Genomic DNA, 26,067 nt, shown 5'->3' with positions numbered 1-26,067 from the left:
GGTATGTAGCAGCTTATTATTTTCTGACAATGGAATTGATGAGAAAATTCTGCCATACCGATATAATGTAAACTCAGCCTTAAATGCAGTAGCAGCAACTGGTATCAGGCTGTCATGTATGTATATTTTACACTTCAGTATTCTGGGGAATGGCACTTCACTGGAATTATACTGTATGCATAAAACTTTAGCCTAATTTGCAGGGACTAGCAACAGGCTTTTTAATAAAACTCAATTTATTAATGTTAAACGTTTTTTGCTGGCATGTAAAATCGTTTAATTTTCTGAGGTACTGGGTGAAAAAATGTTTTGGGCACTATTTTTTTCCACTTGGCAGTCGTTTTATTTAATTTATGACAGTTTACTGATCTCTCTCACTGTTATGTGTGAGGGGGAGAGGTGCTTTTGCTACGCATCAGAAGTTTATTGTCTTCCCTGCATGATCCGGTTCAGAACTCAGGGGTCTTCAAAACTTGTTTTGAGTGAGGTAATCACTCACAGCAGAGCTGTGAGATTGTAGTTGACTGTGATAAAAAAACGTTTATTTCTGTATTTTTTTTTAATTTTTTTCTGCTATGAGGGTTAGTTATCCTTTGCTAATGGGAGCAATCCTTTGCTAAAATTGTGTTTTTTTACAAAGATTTGATGCTATAACTTTTCAGTTTATTAATTTTCAACTGTCATAACTTTTTCTGTGCTTCTTATAGGCACAGTACGTTTTCATATTATAGTAAATTACTTGAAAAGTATTTCCAAGTTGCTAGTTTATTTGCTAGTGTGTTAAACATGTCTGATTCAGAGGAAGATATCTGTGCTATATGTGCTAAAGCCAAAGTGGAGCCCAATAGAAATTTATGTACTAACTGTATTGATGCTACTTTAAATAAAAGTCAATCTGTACAAATTGAACATATTTCACCAAACAACGAGGGGAGAGTTATGCCGACTAACTCGCCTCACGTGTCAGTACCTGCATCTCCCGCTCGGGAGGTGCGTGATATTGTAGCGCCGAGTACATCTGGGCGGCCATTACAAATCACATTACAGGATATGGCTACTGTTATGACTGAAGTTTTGGCTAAATTACCAGAACTAAGAGGTAAGCGTGATCACTCTGGGGTGAGAACAGAGTGCGCTGATAATATTAGGGCCATGTCAGACACTGCGTCACAATTTGCAGAACATGAGGACGGAGAGCTTCATTCTGCGGGTGACGGTTCTGATCCAAACAAACTGGATTCAGATATTTCAAATTTTAAATTTAAGCTGGAAAACCTCCGTGTATTACTAGGGGAGGTGTTAGCGGCTCTGAATGATTGTAACACAGTTGCAATACCAGAGAAAATGTGTAGGTTGGATAAATATTTTGCGGTACCGGCGAGTACTGACGTTTTTCCTATACCTAAGAGACTTACTGAAATTGTTACTAAGGAGTGGGATAGACCCGGTGTGCCGTTCTCACCCCCTCCGATATTTAGAAAGATGTTTCCAATAGACGCCACCACACGGGACTTATGGCAAACGGTCCCTAAGGTGGAGGGAGCAGTTTCTACTTTAGCTAAGCGTACCACTATCCCGGTGGAGGATAGCTGTGCCTTTTCAGATCCAATGGATAAAAAGTTAGAGGGTTACCTTAAGAAAATGTTTGTTCAACAAGGTTTTATATTGCAACCTCTTGCATGCATTGCGCCTGTCACGGCTGCAGCAGCATTTTGGTTTGAGTCTCTGGAAGAGACACTTGAATCAGCTCCATTAGATGAGATTACACACAAGCTTAAAGCCCTTAAGTTAGCTAACTCATTTATTTCAGATGCCGTAGTACATTTAACTAAACTTACGGCTAAGAATTCCGGATTCGCCATTCAGGCACGCAGAGCACTGTGGCTAAAATCCTGGTCAGCTGACGTTACTTCTAAATCTAAATTGCTTAATATACCTTTCAAAGGGCAGACCTTATTCGGGCCCGGGTTGAAAGAAATTATCGCTGACATTACAGGAGGTAAAGACCATGCCCTGCCTCAAGACAGAGCCAAACCTAAGGCTAGACAGTCTAATTTTCGTTCCTTTCGTAATTTCAAAGCAGGAGCAGCATCAACTTCCTCTGCACCAAAACAGGAAGGAGCTGTTGCTCGCTACAGACAAGGCTGGAGACCTAACCAGTCCTGGAACAAGGGCAAGCAGGCCAGGAAACCTGCTGCTGCCCCTAAGACAGCATGTATCGAGGGCCCCCGATCCGGGAACGGATCTAGTGGGGGGCAGACTTTCTCTCTTCGCCCAGGCTTGGGCAAGAGATGTCCAGGATCCCTGGGCGTTAGAGATCATATCTCAGGGATACCTTCTAGACTTCAAATTCTCTCCCCCAAGAGGGAGATTTCATCTGTCAAGGTTGTCAACAAACCAAATAAAGAAAGAGGCGTTTCTACGCTGCATACAAGATCTTTTATTAATGGGAGTGATCCATCCGGTTCCGCAGTCGGAACAAGGACAAGGGTTTTACTCAAATCTGTTTGTGGTTCCCAAAAAAGAGGGAACTTTCAGGCCAATCTTGGATTTAAAGATCCTAAACAAATTCCTAAGAGTTCCATCGTTCAAAATGGAAACTATTCGGACAATTTTACCCATGATCCAAAATGGTCAGTACATGACCACAGTGGATTTAAAGGATGCTTACCTTCACATACCGATTCACAAAGATCATTACCGGTATCTAAGGTTTGCCTTTCTAGACAGGCATTACCAGTTTGTAGCTCTTCCATTCGGATTGGCTACGGCTCCGAGAATCTTCACAAAGGTTCTGGGTGCTCTTCTGGTGGTACTAAGACCGCGAGGAATTGCGGTAGCTCCGTACCTAGACGACATTCTGATACAAGCTTCAAGCTTTCAAACTGCCAAGTCTCATACAGAGTTAGTACTGGCATTTCTAAGGTCGCATGGATGGAAGGTGAACGAAAAGAAGAGTTCTCTCTTTCCACTCACAAGAGTTCCCTTCTTGGGGACTCTTATAGATTCTGTAGAAATGAAGATTTACCTGACAGAAGACAGGTTAACAAAGCTTCAAAATGCATGCCGTGTCCTTCATTCCATTCAACACCCGTCAGTAGCTCAATGCATGGAGGTGATCGGCTTAATGGTAGCAGCAATGGACATAGTACCCTTTGCACGCCTACATCTCAGACCGCTGCAATTGTGCATGCTAAGTCAGTGGAATGGGGATTACTCAGACTTGTCCCCTACTCTGAATCTGGATCAAGAGACCAGAAATTCTCTTCTATGGTGGCTTTCTCGCCACATCTGTCCAGGGTGATGCCATTCAGCAGGCCGGACTGGACAATTGTAACAGACGCCAGCCTACTAGGTTGGGGCGCTGTCTGGAATTCTCTGAAGGCTCAGGGACAATGGAATCAGGAGGAGAGTCTCCTACCAATAAACATTCTGGAATTGAGAGCAGTTCTCAATGCCCTTCTGGCTTGGCCCCAGTTAACAACTCGGGGGTTCATCAGGTTTGTCGGACAACATCACGACTGTAGCTTACATCAACCATCAGGGAGGGACAAGAAGCTCCCTAGCAATGATGGAAGTATCAAAGATAATTCGCTGGGCAGAGTCTCACTCTTGCCACCTGTCAGCAATCCACATCCCGGGAGTGGAGAACTGGGAGGCGGATTTCTTAAGTCGTCAGACTTTTCATCCGGGGGAGTGGGAACTTCATCCGGAGGTCTTTGCCCAAATACTTCGACGTTGGGGCAAACCAGAGATAGATCTCATGGCATCTCGACAGAACGCCAAGCTTCCTCGTTACGGGTCCAGATCCAGGGATCCGGGAGCGGTTCTGATAGATGCTTTGACAGCACCTTGGACCTTCGGGATGGCTTATGTGTTTCCACCCTTCCCGATGCTTCCTCGATTGATTGCCAGAATCAAACAGGAGAGAGCATCAGTGATTCTAATAGCACCTGCATGGCCACGCAGGACTTGGTATGCAGATCTAGTGGACATGTCATCCTGTCCACCTTGGTCGCTACCTCTGAAACAGGACCTTCTGATCCAGGGTCCCTTCAAACATCAAAATCTAATTTCTCTGAAGCTGACTGCTTGGAAATTGAACGCTTGATTTTATCAAAACGTGGTTTTTCTGAGTCAGTTATTGATACCTTAATACAGGCTAGGAAGCCTGTTACCAGAAAGATTTACCATAAGATATGGCGCAAATACTTATATTGGTGCGAATCCAAGAGTTACTCATGGAGTAAGGTTAGGATTCCGAGGATATTGTCTTTTCTACAAGAAGGTTTAGAAAAGGGTTTATCCGCTAGTTCCTTAAAGGGGACAGATTTCAGCTCTGTCCATTCTTTTACACAAACGTCTGTCAGAAGTTCCGGACGTTCAAGCTTTTTGTCAGGCTTTAGCTAGGATCAAGCCTGTGTTTAAAACTGTTGCTCCACCATGGAGTTTGAACTTAGTTCTTAATGTTTTACAGGGGGTTCCGTTTGAACCCCTTCATTCCATTGATATCAAGTTGTTATCTTGGAAAGTTTCTGTTTTTAATGGCGATTTCCTCGGCTCGAAGAGTCTCTGAGTTATCTGCCTTACATTGTGATTCTCCTTATCTGATTTTTCATTCAGACAAGGTAGTTCTGCGTACTAAACCTGGGTTCCTACCTAAGGTGGTCACTAACAGGAATATCAATCAAGAGATTGTGGTTCCATCTTTGTGTCCTAATCCTTCTTCGAAAAAGGAACGTCTGCTACACAATCTAGATGTAGTCCGTGCCCTGAAATTTTATCTACAGGCAACTAAGGATTTTCGACAAACGTCTTCCCTGTTTGTCGTTTATTCTGGTCAGAGGAGAGGTCAAAAAGCTTCGGCTACCTCTCTCTCCTTTTGGCTTCGTAGCATAATACGGTTAGCCTATGAGACTGCTGGACAGCAGCCCTCCTGAAAGAATTACAGCACATTCTACTAGAGCTGTGGCTTCCACTTGTGCCTTTAAGAATGAGGCTTCTGTTGAACAGATTTGCAAGGCTGCAACTTGGTCTTCTCTTCATACTTTTTCCAAATTTTACAAATTTGACACTTTTGCTTCTTCGGAGGCTGTTTTTGGGAGAAAGGTTCTTCAGGCAGTGGTTCCTTCCGTATAAAGAGCCTGCCTGTCCCTCCCGTCATCCGTGTACTTTAGCTTTGGTATTGGTATCCCATAAGTAATGGATGATCCGTGGACTGGATACACTTAACAAGAGAAAACATAATTTATGCTTACCTGATAAATTTATTTCTCTTGTAGTGTATCCAGTCCACGGCCCGCCCTGTCACTTTAAGGCAGGTAATTTTTTCCATTAAACTACTGTCACCACTGCACCCTATGGTTTTCCTTTCTCTGCATGTTTTCGGGTCGAATGACTGGTAATGGCAGTTAGGGGAGGAGCTATATAGCAGCTCTGCTGGGTGAATCCTCTTGCACTTCCTGTTGGGGAGGAGTTAATATCCCATAAGTAATGGATGATCCGTGGACTGGATACACTACAAGAGAAATAAATTTATCAGGTAAGCATAAATTATGTTTTAATCCCATTGGAGGGGTTAAACGCATAGTTATACGCAATAATCGTTGACGCTTAAAGGGACACTGAACCCAAATTTTTTCTTTCATGATTCAGATAGAGCATGCAGTTTTAAGCAACTTTCTAATTTTCTCCTATTATCAATTTTTATTCGTTCTCTTGCTATCTTTATTTGAAAAAGAAGGAATCTAAGTTTTTTTGGTTTAGAATTATGGACAGCATTTTTTTATTGGTGGTTTAATTTATCCACCAATCAGCAAGAACAACCCAGGTTGTTCACCAAAAATGGGCCGGCATCTAAACTTTCTTGCATTTCAAATAAAGATACCAAGAGAATGAAGAAAATTTGATAATAGGAGTAAATTAGAAAGTTGCTTAAAATGTCATGCTCTCTGTGAATCACGAAAGAAAAAAATTGGGTTCAGTGTCCCTTTAAGGAAACTCTTGCACCTTTTTTTTATTTCAGAAACAGAGAGAAAAAATAATTTATATTTGTTTTCTCATAGAACACATTACATTAGGATTTTTACTTTATCTGCATTCACGCTACATTGTGTGGAAATGCTTTTATTTACCTACAACATTCTCTTGATTTAAAACCTCATTAACATGACTTAAGAAGTCCTATAACATATACAGCGGAGTGCTTTAAACAGTTATCCACAAGATGGCAATATAAATACAGTTTATTTCACAAAGCCAAAACAAAGTACATTTTAAATAGATGGTTGTTTAGAGTAATTGTCCAAAACTGGTAATTGTTTCTTCTCTCTAGTGCCGTGATATTTCATCGGCTTAAAGGTTTAAACAGTGTATTGTAAGGGAATCTCAACATCTTTTAATATATGGAATATTAATATCCAGGATCACTAATGTAAATTAGCATTGAAACACCTGGAACAAAAAATCTGCAAACTGAACTTATTTATGAATCATTTTTAACCATATATTTAGGTCTAGAAAACAACATTGTTGTTTACCCGTCGCAATGTTTACTAGTGTGTTCCACTGTATGTCTAAATATTCACTAGTGCCTTCCGCTGTATGTCTCAATATTCACTAGTGCCTTCCGCTGTATGTCTAAATATTCACTAGTGCCTTCCGCTGTATGTCTAAATATTCACTAGTGCCTTCCGCTGTATGTCACAATATTCACTAGTGGGTTCTGCTGTATGTCACAAAATTTACTAGTGCGTTTCGTTGTATGTCACAATATTTACTAGTGCATTCTGCTGTATGTCTAAATATTCACTAGTGCGTTCTGCTGTATGTCACAATATTCACTAGTGCGTTCTGCTGTATGTCTAAATATTCACTAGTGCGTTCCGCTGTATGTCTAAATATTCACTAGTGCCTTCTGCTGTATGTCTCAATATTCACTAGTGCCTTCCGCTGTATGTCTCAATATTCACTAGTGCCTTCCGCTGTATGTCACAATATTCACTAGTGCTTTCCGCTGTATGTCACAATATTCACTAGTGCCTTCTGCTGTATGTTACAATATTTACTAGTGCGTTCCGCTGTATGTCATAATATTCACTAGTGCGTTCTGTTGAAGCTACTAAAGATGTCTAAATATTCACTAGTGCGTTTCGCTGTAAGTCTAAATATTCACTAGTACCTCCCGCTGTATGTCTAAATATTCAATAGTGCCTTCCGCTGTATGTCTAAATATTCAATAGTGCCTTCCTCTGTATGTCTAAATATTCACTAGTGCCTTCCGCTGTATGTCACAATATTCATTAGTTTTGTTCCACTGTATGTCACAATATTCATTAGTGCGTTCCGCTGTATGTCACAATATTTACTAGTGCGTTCTACTGTATCACAATATTTACTACTGCGTTTCGCTGTAAGTGTAAATATTCACTGGTGCGTTTTGCTGTAAGTCACAACTTTCACTGGTACGTTTTGCTGTAAGTCTATATATTCACTAGTGCGTTCCGCTGTATGTCTAAATATAATTGTTACAACAAAATATAGTGATATTTTCTTCTTCAAAGGGAAGAGTCCACAGCTGCATGCATTACTTTTGGGAAATACAGAACCTGGCCACCAGGAGGAGGCAAAGACACCCCAGCCAAAGGCTTAAATACCTCCCCCACTTCCCTCATCCCCTATTCATTCTTTGCCTTTCGTCACAGGATGTTGGCAGAGAAGTGTCAGAAGTTTGAGAGAGTCTCTTATGGAGGGTAGTACTCTTCGCAATGGGACTAGAGTTTTCAGTAATCCTGTCAGCCTCTTAGTGAGAGCATGGATGAAAGTTACGAGTCCAGCGATGCAGGGAGAATTTTCCTGCGAACCCATCCCGACTCATATTAACAGCTCCTTGGTAATCAGCGTTGACGAGTTTCGCTACCTACATTTCTTCACTCAAGTCCATGTCAGAAGCGAGGCTACTATCTGTCACACTTGAAGGACTGTTTTCCTGTTCCACGGCATAGATTCCAGTAAGATTGTTATATTTTATTAATAAATATGGGAATGTATTGTTAACGAAACAAGGTAGGGTCCCAGTGGGACTCCTTTTATCTTAATAAGGAATCATGGGTTCATATTTCCTGAGGGGGGTTATTGAACAGGGGGGACTTTAATCATGTTTGTTATATGGTTCTATCTGCAAATGTGTAGCTATACCTAGGCTCACCGCCTTTACGGAACATAACGGCCTTATTTTAATGACGCAATCTCTCAAGATTGCGCGTCCTTTTTGTGACTGGCACGGTGCACCTTGTGACGGGTGCGATTACGTGGTTTTTTACTTCCGTATGCTGACTGTGTGCAACCGAGAGAGTCTAGCTCGTGGGTTGTCTGGTTCACAGGTGATGGTGAGTGGCCCAGCCATTGGGGGTGTTGAAGGGTGCCAGTTAGTTTTTGTCATTTTTTGTAATCCCAAGATTTTAGAGGATTCTGATATGCGTGACACGGATGCCTCCGATACGGAGAATGTGTCTTGTGATGAATATGAAATGGCCCGGGTAAACAATGCCCATCAGTTATGTTCCGATTGCCGTTCTAGAGTACTCTCTTCTCACACACCAGGCGCGTGCCCCAGACCCTTCCCAGCTATGCACGCAGGTGTCCCTATGGCCTTTAATCCTCTGGAGGGTGGCTTGTTTCCTCCAGAGGTTACTGCACGGTTCCGCATAGCCATTTCTATGGAGCTGAATCATTTAATTCTCCCAAGTGAAGTATTTCTAAGATACTGTCCATGTTCTGTTAACCAAGGCCCGTCGAGCGAGGGATCGCCCGATTCAGTTCGGCTTCTAGGGAAGCGTTGGCCCCTGAGGCTTCAGGGGCCCCATCTTGGGGCCAGGGTCTTCAGTTAATCCAGCGAGGGATGATTTTGCCTTCCGTTACAGGCTGGAGGATCCCTGTCCTAGTGGGCCGATGGACCCGAGGCCTTAGAAGTTGGATGGCAAAATGGATATGACGTTTGGGGATGAAGCCAATCTCCTTAACGATTCCCTTTTAATTTTTCTTTGTTTTTCGGTTCCAGTTCTGAGCTTGGGGTGAATAGGGCTTCTAATCGTCTGGTCCAATTGTCGTTTCATTCACCTTGGGCGTTTACCCAAGGGTGCTTGCCTTCATTTTATTTTTGATCTAGATGGATGTGTTTAATTTGATTTTATTAAGCTTATGTCTTTGGAATTTCGTTTTATGAATTTTCTTCTCTGGAACCGATACTTGCGATTAGTGGTCGCATGGGCACTTTCTCGGAAGTTGCGCACTTGTTAAATATTAGAATTATGTTTTCTAGTTAATTTTTCTGCTGTTTCAGGGTTCATGTCACCTTTATGGTGCTGATTAAATCCTGTTAAGGATTCTGAATGTCACTTGGCCTATTCTATGGCCTCCAGACTCGGATCCTACCAAAGTATGAGGCCTGTTGTTTATATGCAAACCCTCCGGACGGAGGGTTGTGAGAGTGCCAATCTAAGGTTGGTTGGTTTGGGGCTACTCGCCTGGAATACGGATCTGTCTTTGCAGACAGCATCATGGTTCTTCAGGCTGTTATTTCCATTTCTTTGGAGTTGGGAGATGTGTGTGACCTTTGTGGTCTGGTGTTACGATTGATTAACGATTTGAGTTTCACTCAAAGTTCTTCCGGACGCTGATTCTTTAGCCTATTAAGCATTTTCTTGCGGTGGCTGAGTCTTATTCTCCCGCCTTGTTGCAACTCTTGCCTGGGGCTTGTCAGTGAAGAGAGTCGAGGTCAGGTACGAATAGCCACCCTTCGGGGGTCAGGTAGTTGACCATTTATCCTCGATGCTCCATTAGGGGCTTCGTGAGCGGTGCCTTTATTTAACTCTCTGGGATGGCGAGTAAGGTCTAGGGTTGTCATCGCCTTCGGGTGTTGGTTTCTACCTTGCCTGTGTGTGTGACGCATGTTTTCTTCTACAATATACGACGAGCCCACAGATTTCATCCTTACTTGTGGGATGTTATCCTCCTGCTAACAGGAAGTGGCAAAGAGCACCATAGCAGAGCTGTATATATAGCTCCTCCCTTCCCCTCCACCACCAGTCATTCTCTTTGCCTATGCTAGGGTAAAGTGAAAGAGGTGTTAAAATTATAGTTTTTAGTTTCTTCAATCAAGAAGTTTTTTATTTTAAAATGGTACCGGTGAGTACTATTTTTCTCAGGCAGGATATAGAAGAAGATTTCTGCCTTGAGGTTGATGATCTTAGCAAATGTCACTAAGATCCATGTTGGTTCCCACAGAGTTGCTGAGGAGTGCAAGAGGAATCTTCAGTGTGGGGAACGTTTTCATGCTACAAGCAGCATTGAGTTATGTGCAGTCATTTATTTCTGATGAGACTGTGGTATATCAGAATTGGCTGACATAGTTCCCAGGTTGGGAAGGGGTAAGCAGTAGACCTATATATCAGGGTGGTACTGAAATCCTGTGTAAATTAATGTTGTTACAAATGCAGGGCTTATTGCAGCAGCATGGAGACAATACGAATGGTTGACACTGGGGCAGCCTAACGTTTTTTATTACATAAAAGAGTTTTTTTATGGCTGGTTATGTTGCGTTGTGCTGGGGGTTCACATGGCTATATTTTTAATGTTTTACTTATATGACCCACATGGCTGGTTAAACCGCTTTCCATGCGGTTGTTGAGGCTGTTAGCACATCGCTTATGATGGGCGGGGCCCTATATTTTCATGCTTCAAATGCACAGTTAGTTTTTGTAGTGAAAGCAGCAGCCATCAGCTCCGGTTGGGCCCAGACTTAGGGGTTATTTTCCGGAGTGATATCGGATCGTTTGTCAATTCCCTGGGGGCAGGTAGGCGCCACAGCAGAGCAGAGGCATTTTTGCAATATTTTGATACATAACGTTTTTGCCTTCATTTAACCTGTATTAGAGGTTTAATTTGCCCTTTTTATTTGTGGTGCAATATCTGACTGCTTTATAGGATATGTGCAATTTAAATTGAGCAGTTTAATAACTTTTTTAAGCAAATTTGGGAAAAAGTGTGCGCTTTTATTATTTCTAAAGGCGCAGTACCCGTTTTTGCTAAAGTTGTTTTCATCAACATAATAAAGAGTTTAACGACTTGTGTGGTTATTACTAGACTGTTCAACCTGTCTGACATTGGAGAAAGTCAGTATTCTATGTGTTTAGCAACCCCCCTCTTACATTGTGTCGTCCTTGTACTGAAAGGGCCTTACACTGTAAAGAACATATTTTAGGTATTGAAAGTGTGTCTAAGGATGATTCTCCCGTCTGAAGGAATCAGGAAAATGTCATCCAATTCTCCCCAAGTGGTCACAAACCTTTAACGCCCACTCAAGCAACACCTAGTACTTCTAGTGCGTCTAATTCTTTTTATTCTGCAAGATATGGCTGCAGTTATGTCAACTACCCTTACAGAGGTATTATCTAATCTGCCAGTTTTGCAGGGTAAACGCAGTAGGCCAGGTATTAATGTGAATACTGAATCCTCTGATACCTTATTGGCCATTTCCGATGTGCCCTCTCAGTGCTCTGATTTGGGGGTTAGGGAATTCCTCTCTGAGGGAGAACTTTCAGAATCAGGAAATGTTTTGCTTTAGACAGATTCAGACGTCACGTCATTTAAATTTAAACTTGAACACCTCCGTCTGTTGCTCAGGGAGGTTTTTAGCGGACACTGGATGATTGTGACCCTATTACAAGTCCTCCAGAAAAATTGTGTAAGATGAACAAATATCTAGAGGTGCCTACTTACACTGATGTTTTTCCGGTTCCTAAAAGAATTTCGGAAATTGTTAAAAAGGAGTTTGATAGACCAGGTATACCGTTCTCTCCCCCTCCTAATTTTTAAGAAAATGTTTCCCATATCAGACACCATTCGGGACTCTTGGCAAACGGTCCCTAAGGTGGAGGGAGCTATATCTACCCTAGCTAAGCGTACAACCTATACCCATTGAGGACAGTTGTGCTTTCAAAGACCCTATGGATAAGAAATTAGAGGGTCTACTTAAGAAATTATTTATTAATCAGGGGGTTCTTTTACAACCTACGGCTTGCATTGTTCCAGTCACTACTCCAGCAGCATTTTGGTTTGAGGCTCTAGAAGAGTCTCTTAAGGTTGAGACTCCATTAGATGACATCTTAGATAGAATTAAGGCTCTCAAGCTAGCTAATTCTTTTATTACTGACGCCGCTTTTCAAATTGCTAAATTAGCGGCAAAGAATGCAGGGATTTGCTATCCTAGCACGTAGGAGCGTTGTGGCTCAAATCTTGGTCTGCTGATGTCTCATCAAAAACTAAGCTTTTAGCTATTCCTTTTAAAGGTAAGACCCTTTTTTGGGCCTGAATGAAGGAAATCATTTCTGACATTACAGGAGGTAAAGGCCATGCCCTACCTCAGGATAAGTCTGTTAAGATGAGGGGTAAACAAAATAATTTTCGTTCCTTTCGGAACTTTAAAGGTGGACCCCCCGCTTCCTCTTCTTCTACAAACAGGAAGGAAATCTGGAGACCCAACCAGAACTGGAATAAGGGTAAACAATCCAAGAAGCCCGCTGCTTGCTCCTAAGACAGCATGAAGGGGGTGGCCCCCGATCCGGGACCGGATCTAGTAGGGGGCAGACTCAGGCTTGGGCAAGAGACATTCAGGACCCCTGGGCACTAGAAATAGTGACCCACGGTTATCAATTGGACTTCAAGGGCTGTCTCCCAAGAGGGAGATTTCATCTTTCAAAATTATCTGCAAACCAGATAAAAAGAGAGGCGTTCTTACGCTGTGTAAAAGACCTTTTTTACCATGGGAGTAATTCATTCAGTTCCAAGATTGGAACAGGGACAGGGGTTTTACTCAAACCAATTTGTGGTTCCCAAAAAAGAGGGAACGTTCAGACCCATCTTAGACCTCAAGTGTCTAAACAAAGAGTTCCATCTTTCAAGATGGAGACAATACGAACAATTTTACCAATGATCCAAGAGGGTCAATATATGACTACCGTGGACTTGAAGATGCCATACCTTCATATTCCTATCCACAAGGATCATCATCAGTTTCTAAGGTTTGCCGTCTTGGACAAACATTATCATTTCGTGGCTCTTCCCTTCGGGTTGGCCACAGCACCCAGAATCTTCCACTAGGGTTTCTTTTGGCGGTTCTCAGACCGCAAGGCATAGCGGTGGCGCCTTATCTGGACGATATTCTGATCCATGGCGTCAAACATATCATCTGACAAAATCTCACACAGACACAGTGCTGTCTTTTCTGAGAACTCACGTCTGGAAGGTGAACATAGAGAAAAGTCACTTGTTCCACAGACAAGGGTTTCCTTTCTTGGGAACTTCTGATCGACTCGGTTGCCATGAAGATATTCCTGACAGAGGTCAGAAAATCAAAGATTCTAAATACTTGCCGTTCACTTCAGTCCCATTCCTCGGCCATCAGTGGCTCAGTGTATGGAGGTAATCGGATTAGTGGTAGAGGCAATGGATATCATTCCGTTTGCTCGCTTTCATCTCAGACCGCTGCAGCTGTGCATGCTCGGACAGTGGAATGGGGACTATGCGAATGTATCTCCTCAGATAAATCTAGATCAAGAAATCAGAGACTCTCTTCTTTGGTGGTTGTCGCTGAATCATCTGTCCCAGGGGACTTGCTTCCGCAGACCCTCTTGGGTGATAGTGACAATGGACGCCAGCAGTCTGGAATTCCCTGAAGGCTCAGGGTGTTTGGATTCAGGATGAGTCTCCTGCTTCCAATCAATATTCTGGAACTGAGAGCAATATTCAATGCACTTCAGGCATGGCCTCAGTTTGGCTTCGGCCCAAATTCATCAGATTCCAGTCGGACAACATCACGACTGTGGCCTATATCAATCATCAGGGGGAACAAGAAGTTCCTTAGTGATGGAGAGAGGTATCCAAGATAATTCGTTGGGCATGAGGCCCACTTTTTGTCATCTGTCAGCAATCCACCATCCCAGGAGTAGAGAACTGGGAAGCAGACTTTCTAAGCAGACAGACTTTTCATCCGGGGGAGTGGGAACTCCACCCGGAGGTATTTGCCTCCGATGGGGCAACCCGGGAATTGGATCTGATGGCATCTCGGCAGAATGCCAAGCTTCCAAGATACGATCTAGGTCAAGGGATCCCCAGCAGAACTGATAGATGCCTTGGCAGTGCTCTTGGTTGTTCAGCCTAGCTTATGTGTTTCCACCGTTTCCTCTCCTGCCACGCGTGATTGCTCAAATCAAACAGGAGAGAGCTTCGGTGATCCTGATAGCTGCCTGCGTGGCCACGCAGGACTTGGTATGCGGATCTAGTGGACATTGTCTTTGCTACCGCCGTGGAAACTTCCTTTGAGACAGGACCTTCTCATTCAAAACATCCAAATCTAACTTCTCTGCAGCTGACTGCGTGGAGATTGAACGCTTGATTTTATCGAAGCGAGGATTCTCTGATTCTGTTATCAGTACTTTGATACAGGCTAGAAAGCCTGTCACTAGAAAGATCTATCATACGATATGGCGTAAATATCTTTATTGGTGGTGAATCAAGGGCTACTCATGGAGTAAAGTTAGGATTCCTAGGATTCTGTCTTTTCTCCAATAAGGATTGGAGAAAGGCTTATCAGCTAGTTCCTTAAAGGGACAGAATTTCAGCGTTGTCAATTTTGTTTCACAACGTTTGGCAGATGTGCCAGTTGTTCAGTATTTTTGTCAGGCTCTAACCCAGAATTAAGCCTGTATTTAGACCAATTACTCCTCCCTGGAGTTTGAATTTAGTTCTTCGAGTTCTTCAAGGGGTTCCGTTTGAAACCTTTACATTCCATTGATATAAAATTATCTTGGAAATTTCTGTTTTTGGTTGCTAATTTCTTCTGCTCGACGAGTTTCAGAGCTTTCAGCAGTACAGTGTGATTCACCTTATATCATTTTTCATTCTGATAAGGTGGTTTTATGTACCAAACCTGGATTTCTTCCTAAGGTTGTTTCAAATAAGAATATAAATCAGGAAATTATTGTTCCTTCATTGTGTCCTAATCCTTCTTCCAAGAAGGAGCATCTGTTACATAATTGGACATGGTCCGTGCCTTAAAGTTTTACTTACAGGCAACTAAAGATTTCCGTCAATCATCTTCATTGTTTATTCTGGAAAGCGTAGGGGTCAGAACGCTATGGCTACCTCTCTTTCTTTCTGGCTGAGAAGTATCATCCACCTGGCATATGAGACTGCTGGACAGCAGCCTCCTGAAAGAATTACGGCTCATTCTACTAGGGCTGTGGCTTCCATATGTGCTTTTAAAAATGATGCATCTGTTGAACAGATTTGTAAAGCTGCGACTTGGTCGTCTCTTCATACTTTTTCCAAATTTTACAAATTTGATACTTTTGCTTCTTCTGAGGCTGTTTTTGGGAGGAAAGTTCTTCAAGCAGTGGTGCCTTCCGTTTAGGTCTCTGTCCTTGTCCCTCCCTTTCATCCGTGTCTTGTTGCTTTGGTATTGTATCCGACAAGTAAGGATGAAATCCGTGGACTAGTCGTATCTTGTAGAAGAAAAGGAAATTTATGCTTACCTGATAAATTGATTTCTTCTACGATAAGAATGAGTCCACGGCCCCTCCCTGTCAATTTTCGGCAGATTTTGGTTTTTATTATTTATAACTTCAGTCACCTCTGCACCTTTTAGCTTTTCCTTTCTCTTCCTATAGCCTTCGGGTCGAATGATTGGTGATGGAGGGGAAGGGAGGAGCTATATATACAGCTCTGCTGGTGGTGCTCTTTGCCACTTCCTGTTAGCAGGAGGATAATATCCCACAAGTAAGGATGAAATCCGTGGACTCGTATCGTAGAAGAAATCAATTTATCAGGGTAAGCATAAATTTCCTTATCGCCTGCCTACGAGGTTTTCCTTGCGACTCCATATGCACTGGGTGCTAAATCTTAGACCTTTCAGGAGTACCTCGTGACACTTGGGTTTTGGGGATTATGGCAAGATCGGAAAGTCTACAAACTTTTGAGGTACCCTCCTCCCTGTAGGAGGCAGTTTAGGTTTCCTCTGGAGGTTGGATCTTCGGAAACTGACCTCCTTTTAGAGGACTCTAGCCTAAGTCCATGTCTCTCCTTGGATGGGGTGTGGACGGTTTGGTCTCACACTAGATGTTTGTGATCCCACGGGCCTCTCTTGTAGGTGCCGGTGCTCTGTGAGAGATGCCTATCTGACTGTGGCTTAGGCTTTAGGTCCTTCTGACGGGTCCCTACTGTGGGTTTTCTGGTGCATTTAAGATGTTCCTGTAGACTCCAGGTCTCTTTCAACTGGATTGGCGATATGGCCAAGGGGTCTCGCCTCTATGGTATGGTGTTTTTCCATTGTTTTCATTCCCTTCTCTTCTAGAGTAGGGGTTGGGTTCCCCGGGTTAGGAGTTACCTTAGTATCTGTGGCGTCCTGTGGGTCCTTAGTTCTTGCCTTGCAGGGGTTTTTTCCCTTCTTGCGTTTCAGGATCCTGGAAGGGGAGCTGCGATGTATTATCTGGTTCCTCCATTCCTGCAGCGGGAGGCTGAGGGTTTGTTCCGATTCGGGCTTCTGATATATGGATGCTGAGGGTCTGACTGCAGGGGGTCTCGTACCCAAGCACAATGTCTATCCTGACTCACGGTAGCATGCAGTTTGTAGCAGCGGTCTATACAGGGACTTTGTTCCTTCTTTCTCTTCCAGTGGTCGGGGACTCTATCTTCGGATTTGTCTAGCCTTTGGGCTGGGACCATTATCCTAGAGGGAAGGTTGGAGATCGATTACTCTATGCAGTGTTGACCGTTTCTTAGCGAGGTCCTCCCTTTTGTGGGAGGACTTTGGATGTCCTCTTTTCTACTGGCGTCTGGTGCTGGGAGGGGGTGCTCTTTGGAGCCCGCTATTTGGAGGACTGTAAGCCTTGGAAGGTTTGCAGTTGGAACTATCTACAGCTATTTGCACCATGGTGGTGTATCCAGCTACAGCAAAATGCACTTGACGGTATGCTAACAAGCTTTGAAGCGCCTTCGGTGGTTTGGGTTAACAATGGTGAGTCTGCCTTCCTCCTGGAAGCTGGTCATTGAGAGTTCCTTTTCAGGCGGTTTGAGGCTCTTTTTGGAGAGCTTTTTTTCTAGCTGCTGGATAGTTATCCTGTTTCTGCTGTCTCTGCCTGTCCTAGCCTGCAGGTCTAGATAGGTTTTGAGGTAACAGGGGACTCATGGTTTTCCTGGAGTACCTTAGGGTATGGTACTGGATTAGGGATTGAGGGTGTTCCTCAAGTTTTTTTTGGGACGTTTCCCTGTGTATGGATCCTTTTTTCTTCTGTCCTTGTGTTTCTAGGGAGTTAGTCTCCCTGGGCGTTGCTATTGTAGGACAACTGTGGGTTGTTCTATATGTGTTGAGTGGGAAAAGTTCCTTTTGGATTTTTCCTGGACTCTGTTTTCCCCTTTGGTGGCAGATGCGGTCCTTGTCTTTGGCCGGGTACCTTCTTGGGAGTCGTGATCCGCGGGGCGGTCGCCTCGGAGGTTATTTGGGCATAGCGGACTCTGGAACTGAGTGTTTTTTAATGTGCAGTTACCTGAGCTCGGGTTTTCTCCGGTGTCGTTTGTCCTTAAATTTTAGGTTGTTGAGAAATTCAGGCTGTGGTGCCTTTTGAAGGGGCCGCTTTTTGTACCCACCCCGTTGTTTGCATTCAGTGCCCTCTAGCTTGGGTATTGTTTTACCATAAGTAATGAATGCAGCTGTGGACTTTTCCCTTTTAAGAAGAAAAACATAAATTAGTCCACGGGTTTCATCCTTACTTGTGGGATTTATCCTCCTGCTTACAGGAAGTGGCAGAGCACCACAGCAGAGCTGTTACACAGCTCCTCCCCTAACTCCTCCCCCCAGTCATTCTCTTTGCCTATGCTAGTAATAGGAAGGTAAAGTGTTAGTTGTGATAAAATGATAGTTTTATTTTCTCCAATCAAGAGTTTTTTTTTTTTTTTTTTAAATGGTACCGGTGAGTACTATTTAGTTCAGGGAGGATATGGAAGAAGAATTCCCCCCGAATTTGATGATCTTAGCAGCAGTTACTAAGGTCCATTATGGTTCCCACAGATCTGAAGGTAATATGGGAAAGATCTTCAGTGTCGAGGACTGTCTCATGCAGCAAGCAGCATTTGTGGTATGTTTTCAGCCTTTTATTTTCTGAAGAAACTTTGTATGTCAGAATTGGCTGTATTAGTTCCTTATAATGGGAACAAGGTAAGTAAGCAGTAGTCCTGTAAGAGTAAAGGGAGTTACTGTCCTACTGGGTGTTTTCAACAGACATTTTTGCCTCACTTTATATACGCAGCATTTTATTGGACACTGGGAATTTTGGTTTTACATATAACCTTTGATAAGGGCTCATGTAAGAGACTTTATTTGGTAAAATATTTAGTTTGGGGACCACATGGCTGTTATTAACCGCTTCTCATGCGGTAGGTGAAGTTTTTTAGTGCGGATGTCCATTGTGGGCGGGGCCTATTTTTGCGCCTCAGTTGCGCAGATTACTTTGAAGGAGACAGCAGACATTAACTCCGGTTGGGCCCTATCTGTGTTCTATACTATCCAGATTGGTGTTGATTCGTTTGGCAGGGGTCGTTTTTCAGCAATTTATAATACTTTTGCTTGAATGTTCCTGTAAAGAGTAAATTACTTCTTGCATATAGTATGCAATAATTTTTGGAAACTCTGCTTATTTATTCTTACTTTTGAACGATTATAGACGTTTTTAAGTGTGTTTGAGAAAAAATGTGCGCTTTTATTTCTTAAGGGCGCAGTAACCGTTTTTTTTATAAATTTAATTCTTTGCAATAAATTAAGTGTTTTCAACTGTTGTAGTTATTACTACTTTGTTTAACATGTCTGACATTGAGGAAACTCATTGCTCTATGTGTTTGGAAGCCATTGTGGAACCCCCACTTACATTGTGTACCTCTTGTACTGATAGAGCCTTACACTGTAATGAACATATTTTAGGAAATGAGAGAATCAGGATATGTCATGTAATTTTCCTCAAGTGTCCCAACATTTAACACCCACACAAGTGACACCTAGTACATCTAGTGCGTCTAATTCTTTTACTTTGCAAGATATAGCGGCAGTTATGTCAACTACTCTCAATGAGGTTTTTTCTAAACTGCCAGGTTTGCAGGATAAACGCAGTAGGCCAGGTATTAATGTAAATACTGAACCCTCTGATGCTTTAGTAAACATTTCCGATGTACCCTCACAATGCTTTGAATTGGGGGTTAGTGAATTATTGTCTGAGGGAGAAATTTCAGATTCAGGGAATATGTTGCCTCAGACAGATACGGACTTAGTGTCCTTTAAATTTAAATTTTAACACCTTTGCCTGTTACTCAGGGAGGTCCTAGTGACTCTGGACGATTGTGAACCTATTACAATTCCTCCAGAAAAATTGTGTAAGATGGATAAATACCTAGAAGTTCCCACTTACGCCCCTAGACGACATTTTGGACAGAATTAAAGCTCTCAAACTAGCTAATTCTTTTATCACAGATGCTGTTTTTCAGATTTCTAAATTAGCAGCAAAAATGCAGGCTTTGCCATATTGGCGCGCAAAGCGCTATGGTTAAAATCATGGTCTGCTGATGTATCATCAAAGTCTAAACTGTTAACTATTCCTTTCAAAGGTAAGACCCTGTTCGGCCCTGAATTGAAGGAAATCATTGCTGACATTACTGGAGGTAAAGGCCATGCCCTACCTCAAGACAAACCTCTTAAGATGAAGAGTTAACAAAATAATTTTCGTTCCTTTTCAAATTTCAGAGGAGTACCCTCTACTTCCACTTCCACCAATAAGCAGGAAGGAAATTTTGCCTCAATCCCAAATCTGTCTGGCGACCTAATCAGACCTGGAACAAGGGTAAACAAGCCAAAAAGCCCGCTGCTGCTACAAAGACAGCATGAAGGGGCAGCCCCCTGATCCAGGACCCGGATCTAGTAGGGGGCAGACTTTCTCTCTTTGCTCAGACTTGGGCAAGGGATGTGCAGGATCCTGGGCATTAGATATTGTGACCCAGGGGTATCAACTGGAATTCAAAAAATTTCCCCCAAGAGGGAGATTTCATCTTTCACGTTTGTCTGTAGACCAGACAAAAAGAGAGGCGTTCTTACACTGTGTAAAAGACCTCTATTCCATGGGAGTAATTTGTCCAGTTCAAAAACTGGAACAGGGACAGGGGTTTTACTCAAACCTTTTCGTGGTTCCCAAAAAGGAGGGAACTTTCAGACCTATTTTGGATTTAAAGTGTCTAAACAAATTTCTCAGAGTCCCATCGTTTAAAATGGAGACTATATGAACAATCTTACCAATGATCCAGGAGGCTCAATACATGACCACCGTGGGCCTAAAGGATGCGTACCTTCACATTCCTATCCACAAGGATCATCATCAGTTTCTAAGGTTTGCTTTTCTGGAAAAGCATTATCATTTTGTGGCCCTTCCCTTTGGGTTGGCCACAGCTCCCAGAATCTTCACAAAGGTGCTAGGGTCCCTTCTGGCGGTTCTCCAGGCCGCAGGGCATAGCAGTGGCGCCCTATCTGGACGATATTTTGGTTCAGGCGTCAACTTATCATCTGACCAAATGTCACACGGACATCGTGTTGTCATTTCTAAGAACTCATGGTTGGAAAGTAAATACAGAAAAAAGTTCACTTGTTCCACAAACAAGAGTTCCATTCTTGGGAACTCTAATAGACTCGGTAGACATGAAAATATTTCTGATGGAGGTCAGAAAATCAAAGATTCTAAATACTTGCCAAGCTCTTCAGTCCATTCCTCGGCCATCAGTGGCGCAGTGTATGGAGGTCATTGGATTAATGGTAGCAGCGATGGACATCGTCCCGTTTGCTCGCTTTCATCTCAGGCCACTGCAACTGTGCATGCTCAAACAGTGGAATGGGGATTATGCGAATTTATCTCCTCAGATAAATCTGGATCAAGAGACCAGAGACTCTCTTCTTTGGTGGTTGTCACAGGATCATCTGTCTCAGGGAATGTGCTTCCGCAGGCCAGCATGGGTAATCGTTACAACGGACGCCAGCCTCTTGGGCTGGGGTGCAGTCTGGAATTCCCTGAAGGCTCAGGGAACTTGGACTCCGACGGAGTCTCAGTTGCCAATCAATATTCTGGAACTGAGAGCAATATTCAATTTGCTTCAGGCGTGGCCTCAGCTGGCACTGGCCAAGTTCATAAGGTTCCAGTCGGACAATGTCACGACTGTAGCATATATCATTCATCAGGGGGGAACAAGAAGTTCTCTTGCGATGATAGAGGTATCAAAAATAATCCGATGGGCAGAGATTCACTCTTGCCATCTATCAGCAATCTATATCCCAGGAGTAGAGAACTGGGAGGCGGATTTTCTAAGTCGTCAGACTTTTCATCCAGGGGAGTGGGAACTCCATCCGGAGGTATTTGCATCATTGATTCTTCAATGGAGCACACCAGAATTGGATCTGATGGCATCTCGACAGAATGCCAAACTTCCTCGCTACGGGTCCAGGTCAAGGGATCCCCAGGCTGTACTGATAGATGCGCTAGCAGTACCTTGGTCGTTCAACCTGGCTTATGTGTTTCCACCTTTTCCCCTCCTGCCTCGTGTGATTGCAAGAATAAAACAGGAGAGAGCTTCAGTAATTATAATAGCTCCTGCGTGGCCACGCAGGACTTGGTATGCGGATCTGGTGGACATGTCTTCTCTGCCACCGCGGAAACTACCATTGAGACAGGACCTTCTCATTCAAGGTCCGTTCCAAGATCCAAATCTAAATTCTCTGCAGCTGACTGCCTGGAGATTGAACGCTTATCTAAGCGGGGATTCTCTAAGTCGGTCATTGATACTCTGATTCAGGCTCGCAAGCCTGTCACTAGAAAGATTTACCATAAGATATGGTGTAAATATCTTTATTGATGTGAATCCAAAGGTTACTCATGGAGTAAGATTAGGATTCCTAGGATCTTGTCCTTTCTCCAAGAAGGATTGGAAAAAGGATTATCTGCTAGTTCTTTAAAAGGACAAATTTCTGCTTTGTCAATTTTATTACACAATCATCTGGCGGATGTCCCAGACGTTCAGTCTTTTTGTCAGGCTCTAATCAGAATCAAGCCTGTGTTTAAACCTGTTGCTCACCATGGAGTCTGAATTTAGTTCTTAATGTTCTTCAAGGGTTTCCGTTTGAACCCATGCATTCCATAGATATTAAGCTGTTATCTTGGAAGGTTTTATTTTTAGTTGCTATCTCTTTCGCTCGAAGAGTTTCTGAACTTTCTGCTTTACAATGTGATTCGCCTTATCTTATATTCCATTCTGATAAGGTGGTTTTGCGTACTAAACCTGGATTCTTTCCTAAGGTTGTTTCAAATAAGAATATTAATCAGGAATTTGTTGTTCATTCCTTGTGTCCTAATCCTTCTTCTAAGAAGGAACGTCTATTACATAACTTGGATGTGGTCCGTGCTTTGAAGTTTTACTTACAAGCGACCAAGGATTTCAGACAAACATCCTCTCTTTTTGTTGTTTATTCTGGAAAGCGTAGGGGTCAAAAATCTATGGCTACCTCTCTCTCTTTTTGGCTGAAAAGCATCATCCGCCTGGCATATGAGACTGCTGGACAGCAGCCTCCTGAAAAAATTACGGCTCATTCTACCTAGAGCTGTGGCTTCCACATGGGCTTTCAAAACAATGCTTCTGTTGAACAGATTTGTAAGGCTGCTACTTGGTCCTCCCTTCATACTTTTTCCAAATTTTACAAATTTGATACTTTTGCTTCTTCTGAGGCTATTTTTGGAGAAAGGTTCTTCAAGCAGTGGTGCCTTCCGTTTAGGTTCCTGTCTTCCCCTCCCTTTCATCCGTGTCCTAAAGCTTTGGTATTGGTATCCCACAAGTAAGGATGAAACCCGTGGACTCGGCATATCTTGTAAAAGAAAAGGAAATTTATTGCTTACCTGATAAATTGATTTATTTTACGATATGCCGAGTCCACGGCCCCACCCTGTCATTTTAAGACAGGATTTATTTATTTTTTTCAAAACTTCATTCACCTCTGCACCTTTTAGCTTTTCCTTTCTCTTCCTATACCTTAGGTCGAATGACTGGGGGAAGTGTTAGGGAAGGAGCTATGTAACAGCTCTGCTGTGGTGCTCTTTGGCACTTCCTGTAAGCAGGAGGATAAATCCCACAAGTAAGGATGAAACCCGTGGACTCGGCATATTGTAAAAGAAATCAATTTATCAGGTAAGCATAAATTTCCTTTTTTCACCATATTTCTCCCACTGTTTCTTGTTCCCTTGGCAGAATGACTGGGGGATGAAAGGGGGGGGGGGGGGGTATTTAAGCCTTTGGCTGGGGTGTCTTTGCCTCCTCCTGGTGGCCAGGTTCTTTATTTCCCAAAAGTAATGAATGCAGCTGTGGACTCTTCCCTTCAGAAGAAAATGAAATTATCAGGTAAGCATAATTTATGTTTTTCCAAAATCTTTGTGTACACACTGCATTATACTGAAGCCAAGACACTTCGATTATATTGTTTTATTATAATTATGTGTAGTAAAAAAAAATGCAGTGTGCTTTTATTTATTTTGGACAGTTTTTGCAGAATTAATTTTTTCCCCTCACTGATTTCATAAACCGCATAAGGCAGAATTTATCCTGGAGTGTTCAGAACTTATTTACGTTTGTACATAATTAGCTGCAATAGAGACCAGATACAGCCATGAGAAGTTTCAAGAGGTGTGCCTCTAGACTGTATAACAATGAAAACTGCTAAAAAAAATGGCAGTTTTCAATGTAGATCTTATGTAATGCTTTTCTTAAAGGGAGTGGGACACAAAACCCTAAACAAACCGATAGATCTAATGATGTATTTAAAGCAAAGATTAGCCCGAGAATAAAATGCAGGTACGTTTTTTGTTTGGTTGTTTCTTCAATTATATTTGTTTTATAAATAAAGTTTTAATTTACTTTCGTAATGAGTATCCCCAAATATTAACTAACTTGATTTAAAAGGCCTTCTCCTGCTGAGGCCCATTAGGCACAGTTTTATATGAACTGAAATCTCAGAGTTTATAGACCCTTTAATTGCTAATATGTACTCTGCATATGTGAAGAAATATACGTACATGCCCATTTTAGATCTAATGTGCGTAAGTATATAGCATGCATCTTGTATGACTGTTCACTAGGCTTTCTCTTTATTAGAGTCCCTGGGGCCATCTGCTCCTTCTAAATAACCTAGTGCTTTTTTCTCTATTTTCATTTAAAAAAAAATTTGATGTGGAAGTTGCTTTCTGTAGAACAACTTAAAGGTACATGAAACCCCCAAAAAATGTCTTACATGATATATGTAGAACTTTACAATTTACTTCTATTACCTAATTTGCTTCATTCTCTTGGTACCATTTGTTGAAGGAGCAGCAATGTGTTACTGGTTTCTAACTAAGCACATGGATGAACCAATGACAATGGTTATTTTATATGCAGCCACCAATCAGCAGCTACAACCTGTTATTTGCTGCTTCTGAGCTTACCTAGATCAACCTTTCAGCAAAGGATAACAAGAAAAGGAAGCAAATTAAATAAAATTGCATGTTCTGTCTAAATCATTATTATCGGTTATTTGTAGAGCGCCAACAGATTGTGCTGCGCTAAATCATGAAAGAAAATATTTGGGTTTCATGTCCCTTTAAGTGATGTTGGGCCACAGTTGTATGAATTGAATGTTAATAGTCAGATACTTTGTGTTTTAAATGATGCTGTTATGGTTTTCAGTCTTTTAGTATCATGCTGTTTTTGCTGAGTCTTATTCCCTATGCTAAGAATATATATTTTATTTTTCTCCAGTAATAACGCCGAGGAGGAGGCATCGTTGAAGACCTACAAGCAGGTTTATTCTAATCTTTTACGGGCTACTGCAAATCGAAGCTCAACTCTGGAAGAGAGACTCAATGTTCTAATAAATTTACTGGATCAGCTCACTCCTAAGAATGAAGCAAGCAAAACTGTAATTCAGTGACATTTGGTTACAATGCAGAAGCTGTGCCTTGTTAAACCTGAGATTGGTAGTTTGTTCCGTTCGCTGCTCTACTTTGTTCATAACTTATTCAATAAATATTTAGGATAAAGTCTTGGGATAGATAACGGAGCTACATAATATAAGGAAATAACGAATGAGTAAGATAAAAGGGTATAAGGAACTTGTTACCTTACAGCACACACAAGTTGTAATGGGTTTGTGCTTATTTATTGGTCCGTTTATGAACACACTGTCGTCATATTGAGATCTGGTATAAGCTTGTTGGTGTAAACCCTATTTTCATGTAATGGGGTGCTAAAGAATCAGTCCCACTCTTTATTTTGTTCCGTTTAACACTTGCCTTAAATATTTGTATAATATATTTATATACTTGTTTATAACCAAAAAAAATGTATTTTACATCCACAAATATCCATGTCTGATGCAACAGCAAGTCAAGACGCAGTCGAGGGGGATGCTGCACAGTTCCCGGGTCGTCTTGGAATAACTCACCTGTGACAACTACACAATTCAGGAAATTACTCAAAAGACTCAATGAAGGCTATTTTGCTTGGTATTAATGTTTCAGATGCTAAATCCCATAAGTAGAACTGTAAGCACAATCTGTGCCTTTAGCTTGTACAAGCGCATGGCTCAGAATATATTTTATACAGATTTGTGAAGGATTTGCTTTCTGACTATTTAGCAACTGAAGGATGGAACAACGCATAAAATGAAGCATTGCTTGTAAAACAAGGGTTAAATTAAAATGTATAATATATATTTTATTTTGCAAAATGTGAATAATGTGGAAATATTATTTTAAATATTTTATTTATTAAAAATAAAGCAGTTCTTAAACAGGCGCTCAATGACAAATCAATACAGTGTAAAAAAGAATTAAATGTGGGAATTTAATGAGAAAAACTGGGTATTGCTTTAATGTACATACATTTTGTAGTTAATAAAGGTTTTTTTCAAGA

At 42.1% G+C, this 26,067-nt stretch overlaps 1 protein-coding gene across 1 annotated transcript in view; it reads left to right on the top strand.

The window, feature by feature from the left end:
• Positions 1–26,067, top strand: part of EDRF1 (erythroid differentiation regulatory factor 1) — a 287,034-nt gene extending 260,967 nt beyond the window's left edge. The window contains exon 24 of the mRNA XM_053692524.1: positions 24,913–26,067. Within this exon, the coding sequence (XP_053548499.1) occupies positions 24,913–25,084 (172 nt within the window). The 3' untranslated portion in view covers positions 25,085–26,067. The remainder of the gene's footprint in view (positions 1–24,912) is intronic.

Source organism: Bombina bombina, chromosome 9 (assembly GCF_027579735.1).
Source record: "Bombina bombina isolate aBomBom1 chromosome 9, aBomBom1.pri, whole genome shotgun sequence".
Taxonomy (NCBI): domain Eukaryota; kingdom Metazoa; phylum Chordata; class Amphibia; order Anura; family Bombinatoridae; genus Bombina; species Bombina bombina.
This window is presented reverse-complemented; position numbering and strand designations above follow the sequence as displayed.